Source organism: Sphaeramia orbicularis, chromosome 8 (genome assembly GCF_902148855.1).
Source record: "Sphaeramia orbicularis chromosome 8, fSphaOr1.1, whole genome shotgun sequence".
Classification (NCBI taxonomy): Eukaryota; Metazoa; Chordata; class Actinopteri; order Kurtiformes; family Apogonidae; genus Sphaeramia; species Sphaeramia orbicularis.
This window is the reverse complement of record NC_043964.1, coordinates 30,023,828-30,043,855: the sequence shown is the minus strand read 5'-3', so window position 1 is coordinate 30,043,855 and position 20,028 is coordinate 30,023,828. Positions and strand designations below refer to the sequence as shown.

The 20,028-nt window shown below is 36.6% G+C and overlaps 1 protein-coding gene across 2 annotated transcripts in view; it reads left to right on the top strand.

Moving 5' to 3' along the window:
- The window catches only part of prkcab (protein kinase C, alpha, b), a 179,167-nt gene that overhangs the window by 136,432 nt on the left and 22,707 nt on the right, over positions 1-20,028 (top strand). Inside the window, exons 6-9 of one of the 2 annotated variants that reach the window (XM_030141048.1) lie at positions 12,596-12,752; positions 12,945-13,079; positions 15,894-15,981; positions 19,796-19,825. In XM_030141048.1, the coding sequence (XP_029996908.1) occupies positions 12,596-12,752; positions 12,945-13,079; positions 15,894-15,981; positions 19,796-19,825 (410 nt within the window). The remainder of the gene's footprint in view (positions 1-12,595; positions 12,753-12,944; positions 13,080-15,893; positions 15,982-19,795; positions 19,826-20,028) is intronic. The other variant, XM_030141049.1, reaches the window with a different exon arrangement.

The window sequence follows — 20,028 nt, the reverse complement described above, 5'->3', positions numbered from 1 at the left end:
GATGACAGTTGGGATTGTAAATGCTGTACAGAAATTCTTGAAGAAAGTGAATTATGTTTATTTTTTAGTTTCTGTGTGATTATTTTGTTAATTAATGAAACAAAATAGTGCAACAAAGCATTTCAGAGTCCTAAGTTAAAAAAAATAAATAAATAAATTTCTGCACTTTTGAAAAAGTGAAATGTGAAAACTGATAATTTTTACTTCCATGTGTTTATTTTTTACTTTTTGATGGAAGCGCTTTAAAAGTCTCCATGATCTACAAACCAGGAAATCATTTGAGAAAACAAATCATCCTTCTGCATTACTCTGCTCTGTGTAGTATCTTTTCCCAGCTTCCATGTGGAGACACAGAGTAGAGCAGTAGAATTAACGTCCACACCACATCTGAAGGACTCTGATCAGTGATCTGTAATTACAGCTGTCATTCATGTATTTAATCCCCATATCTATCTGAAAATGCCTGTCTTACCAAAATTAGCAGTAGATATGAGTAAGAGTAGATACATCAGTCTCATGTCCACTCTGAAAGGTAATTATGGCATTTGAACCCAGTAGCACTAAAAAGAAATACAATTGCATGACAGACATAACCATCTGGATTAGTTAATGATAAAATTAATTATTTTCAGATCTGATAGAGGCTGTGATGCATAAGGTCTATATCTAAATTAAGTTGTTGATTTTCAGTCATTAAAATCAACATTTTAAATTGACTAAAAAACATGAAAAAGTAGGATAAAGTGGGTTCAGAAAATGAATGAACATGAAAAAGTAGGTTTTAATTTATTTATATTCTATTATAGTTGATTCTTTATACCACCTTTTTATTCTTATTCTATTTTTTACTATAATATAATTATTATAGTAATTTTAGGTTAAATTATAGTATAATTTAACCTAAAATGCAGAAAAAATACAGTATTTTGTGTGCATTGACGGTCCATTCACCAAAGAGCACCCCTTTTACTATTTTTCATTACTGCCTGGAGGTCCATGAAGTGTTCCTCTTTACCGTTTATTCAAGATTATAATTTTACCTAATTTTAAATAAAATATATATTAATGTAAAATTGAATGAATGAATGTAAAGTGATCTGGTATACTTTACACCTCTGGTTATGAACCAATAAATGCAGCAACTAGAAAAAGAAACTAAAACCAACAGTTGTCAGTTATGTTTTGTTTGGAAAACCACAATTAATGGACCACTAAAATACCTGGTTTTTCCAGTCCACAGATCAGTCACCTTGAAATCAATCAATCATTGGCTAACATCATCACATGCCTTCTTTTATCTTATAGTAGCGAGACAGAACCGGTAAACAGCAATTTACCAGGAAGTAGAGCACTAAATCACTCTGTAGAGCTGAAGGCAACGACAGTTAATAATTATATGTACATCAATCATTACAGTGACTCATTTTACAGTACACATTATAATTTCATCAGATGGTATACTAAAAATATATAGTCTGACTTCCTTATTTTTTAGATACAAATGAAATATATTTATGTATATGTGTGTGTGTGTGTGTGTGTGTGTGTGTGTGTGTGTGTGTGTGTGTGTGCTTCTATGAAACTGGACAGAGGGGCTAAAAATTCAAACTAGATGTTGACTAATGTTATGAAGCAAGTTTGGAAGCACTTTGGGCCTATTTTAAAAATAAATATTTACTTAGATAAAAGAGAAACTATTTCTTCAGATAAAACACATTTTTATGTTATTTTCATACAAAAATCCGTATGTAACACAATAAAATGGACACAAAAATTATACGCTACTATTTTTTCAAATATCTTTTTATGGTACTGGTACATTTTGGGAATTGAACTAATTATGCAAGACAGAGTGTTTCACAGAAATGACTGCTGTTGCAAAATCACTCACGATTTATATGTGTTTAAATGGGCAGGTTCTGCATGTAACATGAGTGGACATGATAGGTTACACATGAAACCTGGAATGAGACTGAAATTCATGAAAAACCTGCATGTCTGGATTAGAAAAACCACCAGGATCATCAAATTTAACACAGTGTCTTTATTTATAGTGCTATATAAGACCATTTCAAGTCATGTGTTCCAGATAAAATGCACTGACACCTAAGTAGTTTTTCATGTCCTAATTTCGGTCCTATTTTTGGCCCCAATATTTTATTAAAAATTCATACATTTATGAGAGTGTAATTTTTTTTCCCATTCATCTGAGGTCATCATTAGGTACATCCTGGGGGGAAATATGTCTAAATTTCTCTTTTATTACTGGGTCTAAAAAGCTGGTAAAGTTCCAAATACCAAAATTAATCCAGTTTCATAGAAGCACCCATATAGAATATTGATTTCTCTTCATTGCATTCCAAAAGATTTCAAGAAAAATGGAAAAGATAAAGATCGATTCAGAGAACAATACAGGAGGGAGACGAGGCAGAGGAGGTGTGTGTTGAGCAGTGCTTTGTTTGTGTCTTTTCTCTCTCCGTCTAATGGCAGTGGTCTGAACAGTAAAGCCTCAGCTTGTTCTTTTGCTCCCCTCTGGCTCCAACAGACAAGTGGCAGGCCTTTGTGGTTCACCGCACCGATGTGAACTTGATTAAATCTTTCCAACCAAGAAAACAGACACATCTCCTGGGCTCCCTCTGTAACTCGACCCCCTCCTCTTCCTCCTCATTTCTCTGCGTCTCATTTCTTCATCCCTTCTTCCTATATTGACATTTCTTGTTATCTTCTCCCACCTGTTCCTTCGAGAACCCAGCGTGTCTCCTCCAGCTGAGTTCATGTCCGTTCGTCGTCGACTACGTTTTCCAACCTTCCTCCTCTTCTTCAATAGAGCATCTTTTTCTTCTCAGCATTTCTTTTTGTTGCTCACTTGTCTGATTTGTCTTTTCCCTTCCTGTTGATCCCTTTACCTCTTCCTCACCACTTCCTCCACACTCGCCTTTTTTCCTCTCCCTCTGTCTTCACTACCTTGTTTACCTTGTCTTTCATTCCTTCTTTCCACACCATCTTTCTCTTTTTTTTCCCCCACAAATGGGCCCTCTATCCTTGTCTTATTCTTTCCTCTAATCTGTTCTAGCAAAAGTGACATGAATAAACTATGGATATGAAGAGACGTTTACTCTGGAGTTTTAAGTAAAGGCAAACATGCAAACGTCCCTCTATGACCTGCTTACACACACACACACACACACACACCCTCACACACACACACACACACACTCAGGGCAACTGAGGATCAGACCAAAGTGAGCACACAGCGGTTTACTCAGGGTGAGATTCCCTACTGCTGACATACTCGCCTCAGGTTTAAAGCACGGATGAGCAAGAATACATTTTATCCTCCACTGACACAACTCATGGCAAAATCAACCCTGTAGTATAAATAAAGTCTGAATAACTGATATTAGGCCTTTTATTCTAACACGCTTTTGACAGATATACGAGGACATGCATTATCAAATGGTGTAAACAGTGCAAAAAAATCTATATTGATAGCCCATTCTACCTCATTTTAAAGGGTCAATTTATACATTTTGTATGTGCTTAACGTGAAGTTTATGTTCAACTCTGTTTTACACTTGAAGCCTATTTCTTTGCTAATGATAGCAGACTGGATTTCTAAGCTAACATTACCTTGTCGTCCACATTGTTGCTGCAGTAGTGAAACAAACAAGATGCATTGATGAACTTTATAGGAGTAAACAGTCCGTCCATTGCACAGAAATCAGCGCACAGGCTTTTATGGATTTAGGAAACAGCTGGATGTACTCAGTATTTCCTTCATGCATTAGCAGGATTGGTGTTCACCTTCCTTCTGGTATCTGCATGCTATGGTTTTGAACATCCATCCTGTTTTGTGACAGAGCAACAACCTCCAAGCTGCAGCTGCATACTGAAATTGGCAGGTTTTGACAAATACAGGGTGACACAAAAAAACGGGAACTTTTTAACAATCCAATAAAACCAAGAGTGATGGAAGAAAAATATTTTATTCATAGTAATTGAAACCTTAAACCATGCCATTTAAGAAACAATGATGGAATTTTCATTTTTTAAAAATTACTTCCTGTAGATGGCGTCCTCCTGTACGAATGCATTCTTGAAATCTGCTGTTGAGATTCCTCATTGACCGCTGCAACATCTCAGCTGGGATACTGTGAATTTCATCCTGAATTCTCTGTTTTAACTCATCCAGAGTTCTTGGTTGAGTCGTGTACACTTTACTCTTGAGATAGCCCCACAAGAAAAAATCACAAACGGACACATCTGGCGATCTAGGGGGCCAGGGAATGTTACCGAATCTTGAGATCACACGGTTACCGAACAATTCTCGCACAGTCGCCAATGGTTACTAAAATGGGGGTGTGTTTACTTGCTCAAGGTCACTGTCTCGCAGTGCTGCCACTTGCTCATGTCTGCCAATACCCACTTCAAAAATTCCCGTTTTTTTGTACAAGTACAGGATGACCATAGTAACCATTGGTGGCTGTGCGAGAATTGTTTGGTACTTGCCTTTTAATGTGGCTTTTTTCTAGAAAGGGTTGTAGTCTTTGGAATACTGCAACAAGACAGTTGTGAACTAACTAGCCCAGGGGTCAGCAACCCTGGTCCTAGAGAGCCACTATCCTGCATGTTTTAGATGTATCCCTCTTCCAACACACCTGATTCAAATTATAAGCCTATCATCAAGAAGCCATGCAGAAGCCTGGTAATGACCGACAGGTGTGCTGGAGGAGGGATACATGTAAAACATGCAGGATAGTGGCTCTGTAGGACCAGGGTTGCTGACCCCTGAACTAGCCAAATGGTCTCATTAACTTTTACTCCCTATTTCAGAACAGTAGTGGGGGGTACCAGACCTATCTTCAATGCAATGCTGGCATAGTGATAAAGTTTCAGTAGATCTGGTTAAGTGAGACTACGTAGCCAAGAGGTTGTTACCTTAGAAATGGGGTTAGCTAATATCCACAAACGAACAGCTCCTACTACCAAAGAAAATATGGTCACCGCTCCACAGAAACAGTCATAACCACAGCAACAATAGATAAATAAATAACTACAGAGTGTAAATAGTATACAGATTTCATATATACACACAAGCACATGCTAATGTTGTTTACTGAAACTGTAATGTAGTACTGAGAGTGTTTTCATGGAGACGATAAAAGCAAACGTATGCATGATTAAACACTTAATAAATCCTCATGTCAGCTTTAAACTACACTAAAACAATTCTATTTCATATCAGTTTTAATATATATATATGTATGTATGTAGATATAGCAGGTTCTTGCGTCTCTATCTGATTTTTGTCCATCCCATTTCTTGTACCCTATTCACCTGATGCTTTTCTAATTTGACACATGTTCTTTACCATGCAGTGCACAGATTGATAGCTGAATTTTGAATTTTTTGATTTATTTTTTTTAACAAATTTTTGAAAAGTGTTTGAAAAGATTGAAAGTTAAGACTCAAAATGAATTTCTGGGTAGGCAGGGTGTCAGTGAGCAGGAGGGACAACAACAGGGGTATTTTCACTTGTTTAAACAGCACTGATCATGATACACCATTATCTCAAGGCATGATACAAATTAAGGCCAAGACATTCTAATTTGTATGATTTTATTCAGATAAAAGCCAGAAAAATAATTGTAAAGATCAGGGCTTATGACAATAGGGAGGCAAAGCTTCCTCTACAGAGCATGAACATACAGATGTTCAGTGATGCATCCACCTTCCATTTCACAATACCAACATGAAAATGCATATAATAGGCTTACTCTACATCTATATAACTACAGTGCCTACATTCCAAACTGTATGCATATAAGCTGCAGTAGAAGTAAAATGAAATGAAATTGCTGAGAAAATTAATTTTGACTGGAAGTGAGACCAGTCTGATGGACGTACCTTCCTATAGAGATATGTGGATTGCTCACAACTGTTCGAGAACCAGCAATCATTGAAAAACACTAAGTGTTCAATGAATTTTGTTGAAGTGTGAGTGGAATAAAGGGGAAAAAATATCAAAGCAAAACTCACTCTCTCTCTGAGGAGTTTCACTTCCCCTCAGAACTTTGTCGAATTTGATAGCACAAGGTTTTAGTTTTGGTTTTCCTGCTCCCTCCACAGTGTGAGGCGTGTGCATTCGGATCCCTGACATCGAGCAGCAGGGATCCATCCAGCTCCCATTTGGCCGTACAGCTTTCCCCCAGATTATCAGGCATTCATTGGTTGCACATGGCATTGTTATGCAACAACACATTTGAATTTCAAAGCCTTTTCAGAAGATTACACTGTCGGCCCACCGCAGCCCTGCACGCACCGTCCCCTGGATCCAAATTATATGTCATTTTTCACTGTGACAAATTTTTATTGAGTAGGTATTCGTCTTAGATGTAGTAGATGATATATGAGAATGGATGGTGTGTGTTTGCTCCCTCTGCTTTTTCTGGTTTAACCTTCAAAGACCTTAACATCTGTCGCCAACCAGCCAAGTCTACTGATCTAAAACATTTATTAGCTTTTGAACCATGAATCCCTTTAATGTACTAAAATTATTCAGGTTAAATGCAGTTTCTCAGCTTCTCAGTGTCATCAGATAGGGCTCATTTGGATGTTCAGAGGATCCACAGTGAACGTAGAAACACAGTCATCTTCTGTAACATTGATTCACCAGTGAAAGTAGTAGTTTGGCTGGTTTTTACGTACAGTTAATGATGTATTTTGTTTAAAAATTCACTTTTTCTTCAGTTTTCTCAGTTTTTGACTCTAATATTCTCTATATTTACTCTGAGCTTTTATGAACATCTACATGATCAGCAAATTAAATATAGGAAAATACCTGATTTTCACTGAATAAAGACAGAGGGTAATGTTTAAAAAATGGTGATAAATTACTGAGGAAAGGTATAAAGAGTAAAAATCACTTGGAAGTGGCCATAAAAATAGGTATAGGTGCAAAGGTGTTAAAGCATGTTTTGTTTAAAAACAAACAAACAAACAAACAAAAACAAAGACAAATAATATTTAAATGCTGCTCTTAGGGAAAAAATATTTGTTACAATTGTAGATAAAGATTCCGAAAACATCTAGCCCTTTGAGAGAAATTAACTGAGGTACAAGTCAATGTATTACCTTTAGGAAAAAGTAAGAGCATGGACTTTGAACTTGTACAGAAGTGTAACATGAAAACTATGAGGAAGTATTATGGTACCTTTGTTGGTACTGTGGTTACAGAACATTTCAAATCAGTTTTTATGTAAGCAGGTTATCTGCAGAGTACCAGAGTAAATGCATGGTAATAGTTTTGCATTGAATTGCACGTGTACATAATGTGTGCATAATGATGCTCAGCCTCGGTGAAGGGTAACGACTCCCACCGAGCATGTGTGCTTTTACTATGCATGTGATATTTGTTTCACTTTGTACAACTGACATAGACAAAACACACACATGCTGGAAGGTACACAAACATATACACTCTAATTTTATTAGCAACTATCTCATAAGGAGTGAGAAGCGGGGAGGATACAGAAGGCAAGCAGCTCTTGTTGTATCTAAGCAACAACAGACAGCAGAGATGGTCCTTGATCACTGCTGATGATGATGTTTCATTGTGTGTGTCTGTGTGTGTGTGTGTGTCTGTGTGTTGGAGCGAGAGTTCACATGTTCACATATATGTGGGTTTGTAACTTTCATCTGTGAGACCGTCCATCCTGATGTGTCTCTAGTACATGTATGAAAGTGTGTGTTTTTTTCTTATTATTGGTGTGTTTACAGGCTTGTTGAAGTTGCTTTTGTGTTGTTTGGCGCGGCCGTTGCCATGGAGGTGACTGATGCCGTTAACGCTGCCACAGCCAGCAAAGGGGAGGATTTAGATTAGAACGTGGGATGCTGAGATTTTCCTGCTGCTCTTCATAGTTTGTTGCATTTCCATGTATGTGTGTGGGTAATTTTGTGTAACACTTTGTGTGGTTTTGTGCACTTTGTGTGGTTTGTCAGAGAACCAAAGACAAAAGCAGGGAGTGGGATAACTACAGAGGAGAATTTGTATTAAATAAGGAGTAAAGTACGAGGCCGACCTAACACATTTAAGAACAAGGTAAAAGATTCTGACATTGGCTTATTTTGGTCTGAGACACAACTCATAAGGAGAGACCTACACTGCCCTCTAGTGTTTGAAACACACAAAGGAAAGTGGACAAGAAACACAGTTGTCCTGTTATTTACCAATTTACATCTTCTTTTTTGTGCCTATAGAACTGCTTGTTTTCTTTCTCAAAGTTGTATTTTAGAAGGTTCTAATGTGCTAGTTTTCCCTTAAATCACTACATTTGCAGCATCAGTGTTTTTAATCAGTGTTTTTGCAAATATTATATGTTATCAATCTTTTTTTTCTTCCGTTTTCCCTCTGCACACATGGAGTCAAGATTGAGACTTGTTTCTTTTATACAGTAAAACTGATGCCAAATTGAAACTCACCTGCATTAATCATGATGATTATATCTGGCCTTGAGGAAGTTTCTGTTTTAAACATTGTTCCACTGTAGTGGTGCAGATATTTTTTCTTTTTTTTTTTATTCATAACTTTAATTAAATCTCATCAAGACTTAAATGAGCTGCGGTGACTCTACGTTGACTTTCTTGTGTTTGCGTGTGCTTTGTGTTCAGCCCTGGAATATTTATGCTGTGCACTGAAAATACATTACCACTGTTTTAATGAAGAATCTTTGTGAAAGTTCACACCGACAGCCTGAAATGTTGAGACAACGGCCTCTTTATGCTGCACTGTGTCTGATTACATTTAAATATGCAGAGCGGGAGGATGGAGCTGATAAAGACAGTTTTGGACGACGAGTGCAATCCTGTTTTTGCTCTCCGTCTGTTCCGGCTTTGTAATGTTGAAATTCGTATTAATGCTACAAACACTTTTCATTTATTTCTTTCCCTCCCGTGTGTTTTTCACTCTTATTTGTTTTGACAATCCTCACTTTAGATTTTCTTTCTGTCTTCAAACATGAATTGATTGACTAAGCCGTACTGTACGTGAACACCCGACAGCTTGACATTTGTTTGTGTGTTAATGCAGTGTTGCTAAGTGGGGCAGTGCTGGAGTCGGCCCATTGGCCATTTACTGTATGTCGTCGCCATGGTGAAGGTGGCAATCCTCGCTCCACCCCGTCCCTCTACTCCTGTTGCTATGAAACAGCACTCTTTTTTTCCATTTGTCAGTTATCACACAGGAAAACATCATGCCTCCCTCACATTATCTGCTCACCTACTGGCTAATCATGTACACAGTTTGAGAGTACAACACATTTATTCATTCTTCCTCTGAGCTGAGTGTCATTTTCCCATCACCTGTCTTATTTACTTGCTGTATAACAACATGGTGTGAGACAGACTTTTCGGCCGGTTGTATTTGTCTGTTTTTCTTGTCTTTCTTGATTTTATGACAGGATTAGAACACCCACCAGTGTTATAATCCTGTTGGTGCTGTTTCACACTGTCAACTTCAACTGAATTTGGACAGTATGTTTCAGTTCACAGCACCTGTTGTCAGCGTATGTAGCACTGTCTATCTATCTATCTGTCTGTCTGTCTGTCTGTCTGTCTGTCTACAGTCGCAGAAAAAAATCTTAGACCACCCTTGTTTTCTTCAATTTCTTGTTCATTTTAATGCCTGGTACAACTAAAGGTACATTTGTTTGGACAAATATAATAATAACAACAAAAATACCTTATAAGAGTTTAATTTTAGAGCTGATATCTAGCCATTTTCCATGGTTTTCTTGATAATAACCAAATCACTTCAGTTCTTCCATCAATAGCTATGGCATTGTACCGCCAAAAACAGTGCTTTTAGACATTCCATGTTTTCTTTTCTGTCTGTTTTAGTCACATGATACACACAGGAGTTAGTACTTGATTGCATAGCCATTGTTTGTGATGACTTTTGATGGTCTAATATTTTTTTCCGCGACTGTAAGTAACATATAAGAAAAAGTTCAGATGCAACTAAATATTGTTCCATGAGGTCCATTGTTTAGAGATTATTGATCGCAAACTTAAATAAATAATGAAATCGTAACAGTTGCTGACTTCATATAGTTATACAAAAGTTGTGAAATTCTTGGTCAATACTGGTTGTTCTGCTTATTTTGCTGTTTGATGTCTTTCACCATTTAATCGGTGTCTTTGGATGAGCAGGAGTTAGTTGATTAGTACTTGATTGCATAACCATTGTTTTTGATGACTTTTGATGGTCTAATAATTTTTTCCACAACTCTATCTATCTATCTATCTATCTATCTATCTATCTATCTATCTATCTATCTATCTATCTATCTATCTATCTATCTATCTATCTATCTATCTATCTATCTATCTATCTATCTATCTATCTATCTATCTAACTTATAATAGGGAAACAATATGTCTCTCTCACTCTACATGCAGTATTTTGCAAGTTATGTCATCATAACTAAAAGTATTACTTCAACTAACTATGTAGGGTTTTTTTTTTTCCAGACAATATCACCTCGTGTGCTGAGTCAATGAAATGCAGAGAAGAGGGCCGTGATTTATTTTTGTTTGAGTACAGAGCGATGTATGTTTGAAGGAACTGATTTTACACTTATACTTGTGCACAAAATATACTGCGCTTGCAACTGCCTTATACTTTCAGTCACATATTTTGCCTTTTATCAAATGGAGTCTTACAATACACTCCACATCATAAAGGCAACTGACCTTACTTATCTCTCTGCTTTATAACAAGATATCCTGTGTGCGTAACTGACTTGCATTTATTTCATTTTATCGAGTGCAGTCTTACAATACAGAGTCCGACCAGGCAAAAGTGAACATCAACAGGAAAATGTAAATTTGCACACATCATTTATCAAGTGGACTCATTTTTTAGCTAAAGATCTCTATTTTATGGAACTGTTATCCTTTTAAAAATACCACTCATAGAAAGAAGTTACAACTGATTTGATCAATTGTACTTTTTACACCATAGCCATAGCTAGTTACTGTGGCAGTCTGTCCACATGTTACCACATTCTCATGTCAATAAAACAGAGACTTTTCAATATTTTACTCCAAAATGTATTTTCAGCATAGTTGAACATAATATCTAAAAGGTTTTGTCCTACTTGATATCAATTTCTGTCGAGAACCACATGTTTTGAATGTTTGCGTAAACCTTAAAAAATTGATGTCCGTTTCAAGTCCATGTGTTACCGAGCAGTAATTTGACATTTTTCACCTAAAAATTTTATCTCCTCAAACTTTGTTATACATAATGTTAAAGTTTTTGTAAATTCCTCCTCATATATATATATATATAATACATGCATATAAGTTACTCTGATTACATTCTGATTACAGAGACTGTTGAACATGAAATGTGTCCATGTGTTACCTCTTGATCGGACCCTACAGTACACTTATTTGTGTCTTTGCTGGATTAAAACTGAGTCTTTCGTCTTAAGTGCTAAAAATTATAAGTCTGAGTCTACATACGTACCATTTATACTATCTGTTAGGAATGCTGTGTTTTAGGTGTTTCCAATAAATACTGATATTCTAACATCCTTCTAACATCTTCAGGTGATTTATGTTTTTTTTACTGCACCTCTCAGGCCCACTTTGAATGAATGAATGGTTTATTTTTGGTTTGTGCAGTAATCACCGCACACAGTACAACAACCACAATAAACACAAAAGACAAAAACAGGAATAGGCTAGAAGCAAAAGCTTATTCTTTGCCTATCCTCTTCACCCGACACACCGCTTACATTAAATTAAATGTGTACATCATCGAGGATTTGCAATATAATAAAAAATCGATAACAACAAAACACATCTACCATCTCCACTTAATATTCCTGAATGATCTTATACTTAAGACAGTTTTTAAACTTTGTCAGAGAAGTGAACAACTTAAATTATCATCAAGTCCATTCCATAATTTCACACCCACGACCGAAATACATCTAGACTTCACATTTGTCCTCACTTTCATACATTCAAAAATGTAAAGACCTCTTAAATTATAGTTACTCTTAATTTAATGAACTCTTGAATGGTATTTGGAACAATATTATTTTTTCCTTTATAAATCATCTCTAATATTTTGAAATATACAATATTTGGCAATTTTAAGGTATTAAGTGCAATAAATAAATTATTAGTTGCTTCAAAATATCCTACTTTCTTAATTATTTTAATAGTTCTTTTTTGAAATTTTACTAATGTATCTATGCTAGTTTTTCCTGCATTTCCCCATATTTCTGCACAATATGTTTGTGGTTTGGTTTAATAAAATTACCATATGGTGTGACAGTCAATTTACAAAGACTCTAATCTAGGTTAAATGTAATACAAGTGTCTCCATGTGCACCAGTGTACTTTTCATGTTGCTTTTCTGTCCAGCCAACCAAACACCCATCCATTCATCCATCTGTCTACACTCTTTCATCTCTGTCCATTTTAAGCTCTGAGTCACAGATCTCTGAGTCTGGCTAAAAGCTTAAACACACACTTTCTGTATATGCCTCAACTGTGTGTGTCTGTGTCTTTGTTTCAGTGGGTGAAGCCAGGAACCTGATCCCTATGGATCCAAATGGGTTATCAGACCCGTATGTTAAACTCAAGCTCATCCCAGACCCAAAGAACGAGACCAAACAAAAGACCAGGACCATCCGTTCCTCTCTGAACCCCTGCTGGAATGAGTCATTCACCTTGTGAGTCAACAAGTGTGTTTATATGTATAGTAGTAGGTGTAAACTATATGTGTAATCATGTTTTCAGAGTATTTCAAGAACAAGGTACAAAAAATACAACTAAAAGTACATCATTTGAAATTTCAAGTAGATATTCAATCCTATTTTTAATAATCACATTCTGCTGTTTTCATCTTCTGTGTGTGCATTTAGTAAGCTGAAAGCATCAGACAAAGACCGCCGTCTGTCCATCGAGGTCTGGGACTGGGATCGAACCACCAGGAACGACTTTATGGGCTCCATGTCGTTTGGAGTATCTGAGCTGATCAAAGCTACCACCTGTGGATGGTCAGTCGCTTTCACTGTCATTTAATATCACTCATTGTATCTGCTGAGAGGAGTTCTTACTAGTCTGCAAACTCACATGATCAAACCTGATGGCATCCAACAAGATACATAAAAGTAGTATAGTTAGTAATTACATTCAAATCTAGTACCAGTCTAGTCACTGTATCCAAATTTCTGCTATAACGCTAAAAATGATTACTCCTCTTAATGCCCTTGACCATGGTACCACGATGAAGATGCATTAAAAATCAAATGCTGCCATTGAAGCTGGATTGAAGGGGCCTTCAGTGGCTAATTGCTAATGCTAATGGGTGACGCTGTGTGTATTAGGATGGGTAAAATGCAGAGACCGAATCTTCTTACACTGATAATAAAGTGAGTTTTGCCTTTAACCATTAATCAATATGTTTAAGTAGGTCAAATTTAAGCTTAGCAGACTCAGTCCACCCTCTTGCAACATATCACTTCAGCTTCTCAGTGAATTGGGTTCTTCTATGAAACTGGTCCATAAAAACAGGACTAAAAAACTAAAAATTCAAACCAGATGTAGACTAATGTCATGAAGCAAGTTTGGAAGCACTTTGGGTCTATTTTAAAAATAAATATTTATTGAGATAAAAGAGAAACTATTTTTCAGATAAAACACATTTTTATATTTTTTTATAAGAAAATCTGCGTGTAACATGGTAAAAAGGACACAAAAATTACGTGCTACTGTTTTTTCAAATATCTTTTTATTCTCTCACAGGTACATTTTGGGAATTGAACTAATTATGCAAGGCAGAGTGTTTCACAAAAATGACTGCTGTTGCAAAATCACTCACAATTTATTTGTGTTTAAATGGGCAAGTTCTTTATGTAAAACCAGTGGACACAATGGGTTACACACAAAACCTGGAATGAGACTGCTAATTCATGAAAAACCTGAATGTCTGGATTAGAAAAACCACTAGGATCATCAAATTTAACACAGTGTATTTATTTATAGTGCTATATAAGACCATTTCAAGCCATGTGTTCCAGATCAAATGCACTGACAACTAGGTAGCTTTTCATGTTCCAATTCTGGTCCTATTTTTGGCTCCAATGTTTTTTTTAAAAAATTCATTAATTTTGGGATGGCTCACGCAAGAGTATAATTTTTTTGCATTTATCTGAGGTCATCAATAGGTACATCCTGGGGGAAAATATGTCTAAATTTCTCTCTTATTATTGGGTCTAAAAAGCTGGGAAAGTTCCAGATACCAAAATGAACCCAGTTTCATAGAAGCACCCATTTACAGGCATTTATTACAGGATACATTGGCTGTGGCATTGTATGCTACATAATGCTTATGCAATGTTACAGTCGAGGTCACAATATTTATTTCTATGTATAGGTTCATAAATGTTTTTCCCAAGATCTTGTATAGATGATGGGAGAGTCAGAAAAACTTCTCCATCACATCCCAAAGATCCTCAATGTGGTTTCGGTTTGGACTCTGTGGAGGCCAATTCATGAGTGAAAATAATGTCTCATGCTCTTTTAACCACTCTCTCACAATTTCACCCTAATGAGTACTTGTATTGTCATTGTGGAATGTGTCTGGGTAATCAGGGAAGAAAAAAATCCATTGATCTAAACCTGGTCTTTCAGTATATTCAGGTTCAGATGACCTCATTTTTTGGACACATACTGCTACTGAACCTAGACCTGATCAACTGAACCAACCCTAGATCATAGCACTGCCCCCACAGGCATGTACTTAAAACACTAGGCATGATGGGTAATCATTCCATCTGCCAATCTCTTCTCACTCTAATGCATCCCTCACTCTGGAACAGGGTCAATCTGGACTCATCAGACCACATGACCACAGTCCAATCTTTATGCTTTTATCAAACTGATGGTTGTTTAAGAAAGGAGAAGCTTCTCACTGCATCAGTTAGGGTTAAAGAACATGTTTCCAGCTTGCATACATAAATCACTGCAGTAACTATACAATGGAAGGACCTTGATTACTTTCTTAGTTAGAACCAAGTAGAGTTTTTTTTTTTTTTTGCACTAATACTCAGTATTATTCCTTAACAGACTGTCTCACACTCTGATGGATGCTGTTTGAGCTGTGACACATGGGTTGTAACCCAGCTCTAATTCAACATGAAAAAGAATGATCTCCGTTTTTTGGTTTTTCATCATGAAATAAAGATCTGAATCGTTTGTGAGAAGAGTGCCTTGGATCTTTTTTTTTTTTTTTCTTTTTAAACATTTGTGTGTGATCCCACAAATGAGCACCTTCATTATACTTCCAGCTCTCCAAATTTGTTTCCACACAAGAACGTACTGCACTAATTTGTCAACGTGAAATCCCACTGGCCTCATTGATGAATTTCCAACAGCAGCTTATTGTGCGTAAGACAGAGACATAATGTCTACAAGTTGATGCCAGTTTTATCATTCATACAATCAGAGCCGTCTGCTCCTTGGTCCGACTCTGTGTATCTGCTTTGTTTTAAACTGATGAACACACTTATACAGATGCTCTGATCACTTTTCCATGACTGTGTTTGCATACTTACTGCCATCTAGTGTAAACTGAGCCTGATTGATTGCCACTTTGAGAAGCTTCAGGAAATAACAGTGTAAAGACATTTGGCAGAAGCAACTCCAGACAGACCAGTGATGAATAGTCTGATTGATTAATAGTAAATTTGGACATGTTTTGATTTAAAGTTCAAGTCAGAGCTTTGAAAGTTAAAGTTTTATGTTTTTTTATGCAATGAAATAGTAAACGCATTAATAATAAACAATACTTTCTCTGTTTTCTTTGTCAGGTACAAACTACTGAACCAGGAGGAGGGGGAGTATTACAACGTCCCCATCCCTGAGGTGGATGACCTCGAGCTCCGGCAGAAGTTTGAGGTACGAAGAGAGGACATTTAGGATTTTCAATATGGAACTAAAGCAGGGGTCTCAAACTCAACTTACCTGGGGGCCGCTGGAGGTAGAGTCAGGGTTAGGCTGGGCTGAATTATGTATTCCACAAAAAAGGGTTTCAAGTATTCCAAAAAAAGGAGCACAACTTATCCAATCTTCTCAACTATTATTATTGTTATTATCATTATTATTATTATTATTATTATTATTATTATTATTATTATTAACAGTTCTTCAACATGAATGTTTGCTCTTAACATGAACAGTTCCTCTGAATTTGAACTTTCCTTTCTGAACATGAAAGGTTCTTCATGAAATGACAAGATTTCTGGAATAAACCTTGTTGACTCAATAGACATTTTTTTTAAGATTGGCGACCTGGGTCTTTCTCTCATCTCCAGGTATTTTGTGTACTCCTCAGCTTGTCTAGTTGAGTAATGACGTCAGATGTTATATTCCTTATACACCCCAACTTTCTCTGTCCATATAAGACACATAGGGGTGCCCCTGTGTTTGTCAAAAAAATATTCCACTTTTCCTAAAGCTGCCTATGCTCATCGCCAGCCTTTCTCTTCATGGCACATTTTGAGAGAGTCATGACTGGAACTGGGTGATGGCATATACTGTATTTTCCATCTACTTGGTGTCACTCTGGAACACGTTTCAACCAAGTGACTAACGTTGATACTTCCCCAGGTACTTTGCGGTTGGCTAGCTTGACAACCGTTGATAACAAATGCTGCTGGAAGCTGTCACGAAACTACTATGGTAGCCCATAAGTGATAAAAGTAATTACAATAAAAGCGTGGCAAGACTCAGCAAAAAGATGCGTTTGAGAACTAAGTGTGGGCCACACTAACACTAAACTTTGATGTCAAGTAGGGGGCCTCAAAATATCATCCCACAGGCCTCAATTGGCCCCTGGGCCACGAGTTTGAGACCTTAGAAATAAAGCATTAGTACATATTCTTTTACTGTGTGTTCAAACATGCCTATTGTATTCACACACATCAGTACCCACTTTAGCCAAATGTGTTCATCCCTCCTGTCACCATGGTAACCTCATCCCGTTCCCACTTGTACTTTTCACCCTGTGTGCCAGAGATGGAGATCACTTTCTCTGTCCACTGAAGTGAATTGATTTTAACTGAGATATTCATACATATTATTACAAGGTTACAGTCGACCAAATGGACAAAACAGTAGTTGGAGTTGTAGAGAAAGCAGGACAGAACTTCAAAGTGCAATGTGAGAAAGGTGTTATAGCTCATAACACATTCACCCCAGTCACTGGAAACAGCTTCAAAAGCTTAAAGTAGTTCCACTGTGACCTTCAGACTGCTTTTCAGAGTTTAATCTGAAAACAATTAGAGAATCATCAAAATCAGGACGTAAAGTGATTATGAACAACTTATTTAATAAAAGAAATAAAAGTTTATTGCTTAAAGGTGCCATGTCTTAACATTTATAGATCTTATCACTACGTTACTGCCTACATTTCATCTAGCAAGAGATCTGATTTGGTTAATCACATATCAACTCATAAGGTGGGTAGGATCAGATTTTGACATAAAGCTACTCTAACAGGTGGTGCTAGGTGCAACTAACCTCGCCTATTTTATTTTGGCATGGCTCCAGCTGATGTCATCACGCCTATGCATGTGCTAATGTCAACATATCAATTACCTCTATATATGTGTCAAGTTTGAAGTAAATTGGAACAAAATTAATGCTTTTATAGACATTTGAAATGTTGCGCATTATAAGTAAATTAAATATATATATATTTTTTTTAATTCATTAAAAATTTGAACTTTGACTTTCTTTTCCCAAAATGTAACTACATATATTCTGGGTCACAGGCAATCTATAAACCCAGTTTGGTATGAATTCAACTGATAGTTTTGCTGCTACAGACATTTGAAATGTTGCCCTTTCTAAGTACATGGGAAAACATTTTAAAAGTTCATTAAAAATTTGAACTTTGACCTACTTTTCCCAAAATGTAATCAAATCTATTCTGGGTCAAACAAACCGGACCAAAAACAAGACCCCTTGTCTCCCCTTCGGGGGGCGGGGTAATAATAAGGAATACATACAGTAACATACATGCAGTTACATTTACACTCTGCAAAAGCTATGTACTGAACAGCTAGTTAGCATTAGCCATTAGCCTGCACATGGTAGTAAACATGACTGGTAAGTAGTACACCAGCACTAGTCATGATGACTACATCTTTGCTTTCCAGAATGACTGCAAACAATCCGTCCATAGGTTATGACTTACACAAAGCTAACAGCACATGTTCTCTCACACACATATGTACTCAGATTATGCTAACCATTAGCAACAACTTATTTAATAACTCAGTTATGTCAGTTGTATTTTACACATCAAAAAAGTCATGAGGTAAGTTGAGACAGGTCTACAGAAGTAAAATCCATCCTTTGGTCTGTAATAAGGTCCTCTTTAGGCAGTGGGGACATGTACTTCTTAGAGCTAGTTTTCCAAACTTCATCACTTATCTGTTGTTTTTAGTGTCTGATGAGGGCGGGGCTTATTAGTTTGGTCTCAAATATGATTGGATCGTCTTTAATCCATCACCAGATAAGGTTTTTCCAATTGGCTTAAACCTCAAATCACAAGAAGTATGTATTTTGATGACAAAGACTTGATTTGAACTTCATGTAGCAGTGTTATTCTTGTTATAACCTGCAGGTAGAAACAGATGACTTTCACACTATAACCCCCGTAACCTTGACATTTGAGGCCTGAGTTTGACATTTCCAAGCTTAGTTAAAGATTTAAAGAATACAGATTTTTTTATTAAAAGACATTTTAATTGCTAATTTCTTTGACATTTCTGCATTAATTTCAGCTGTTTTTATTTCATGCATTTGTGTCTAAACTGACTATGACAGTCATGTATTCTCACTTATTTCCATGCATTAGACCAATATTCTCATTTTCTTATCCATTTAGGTACTATTTTTCATTCACAGACCACCAGGTTTGCAGATTTTATGTCATTTTTCAGTCTTTTTCCCAGCATTTTTTAAATTCTTAAAACATCAACAACAACCATTAATTATCAAATAGCAGCAAATTGTTTGTAACCTCTACAAAATGAGATTTTTGAGTGAAATTAGATCAAAAACTGAGATTTACCTGAAACATCCAAATGTATAACAGTTTTGTAATAAAGCTGAGATAATATTTATCACAACTAACACATGCACTCTAGTGGCCAATCTGTGCTCTGCAGGTTCTGTGACCAAAACACAGCTGTTTTTAAGAATATCCAGCATCTCTTCATTCCCATATGGGGAACTTGTAGGTCTAAAGAAGCTGTCGTATTGAATATTACACTGCATTATTGAATATTGACCTAAAGAAGGAAGAGGAGAGCTTAGGTGGTTTTATTAAAGTCCAGGGGAAAGCAGGTATGAGTGTAAATGTCACTCCTTACGGTCGCCCCCGAGATACTGAGTCTTGTTGCTTTTAATTTTCAGTTTCTCTTTATAAGCACTGACCTTGACTATTCTCTGTGGCTATAGCATCTTTGTGCATCCTTGTAGTTGCCGTGGAAACTACAGGAGGATGCAGAGATGCGCCCAGATGTGACAGAAAATGAATTATTCCCTTTTCATTTATGATGGTATTTGTTTGTAACAGATGGAAGTAATTATTTTATCTTGTCTATGTGTGTCCTTTGTCACTTTTTTTCCAGTGAAATGCGCGCGTGCACACACACACACGCAAACTAACCATTGATCAATAAGTTTTCTCTTTTTCTAGGCCTGCCAGTTAAATATCCACTATCTCAAGGTAGCTCTTCTGCCTGCTCTGCCTGTTTTTTTTCCTCTCGCTCCCAGCTTGCATCACACTTACGAGCACGATTGTTTGTGGATCTCTACTGGGCGTCCACAAATTAATCCAATTTACTAACAAAGGCTTCCAACAGTATAAAGCTGAACCAGATTTTGCTTGGCATTACACACACTAAATTAATTTGCTTTTCTCCTCTAACT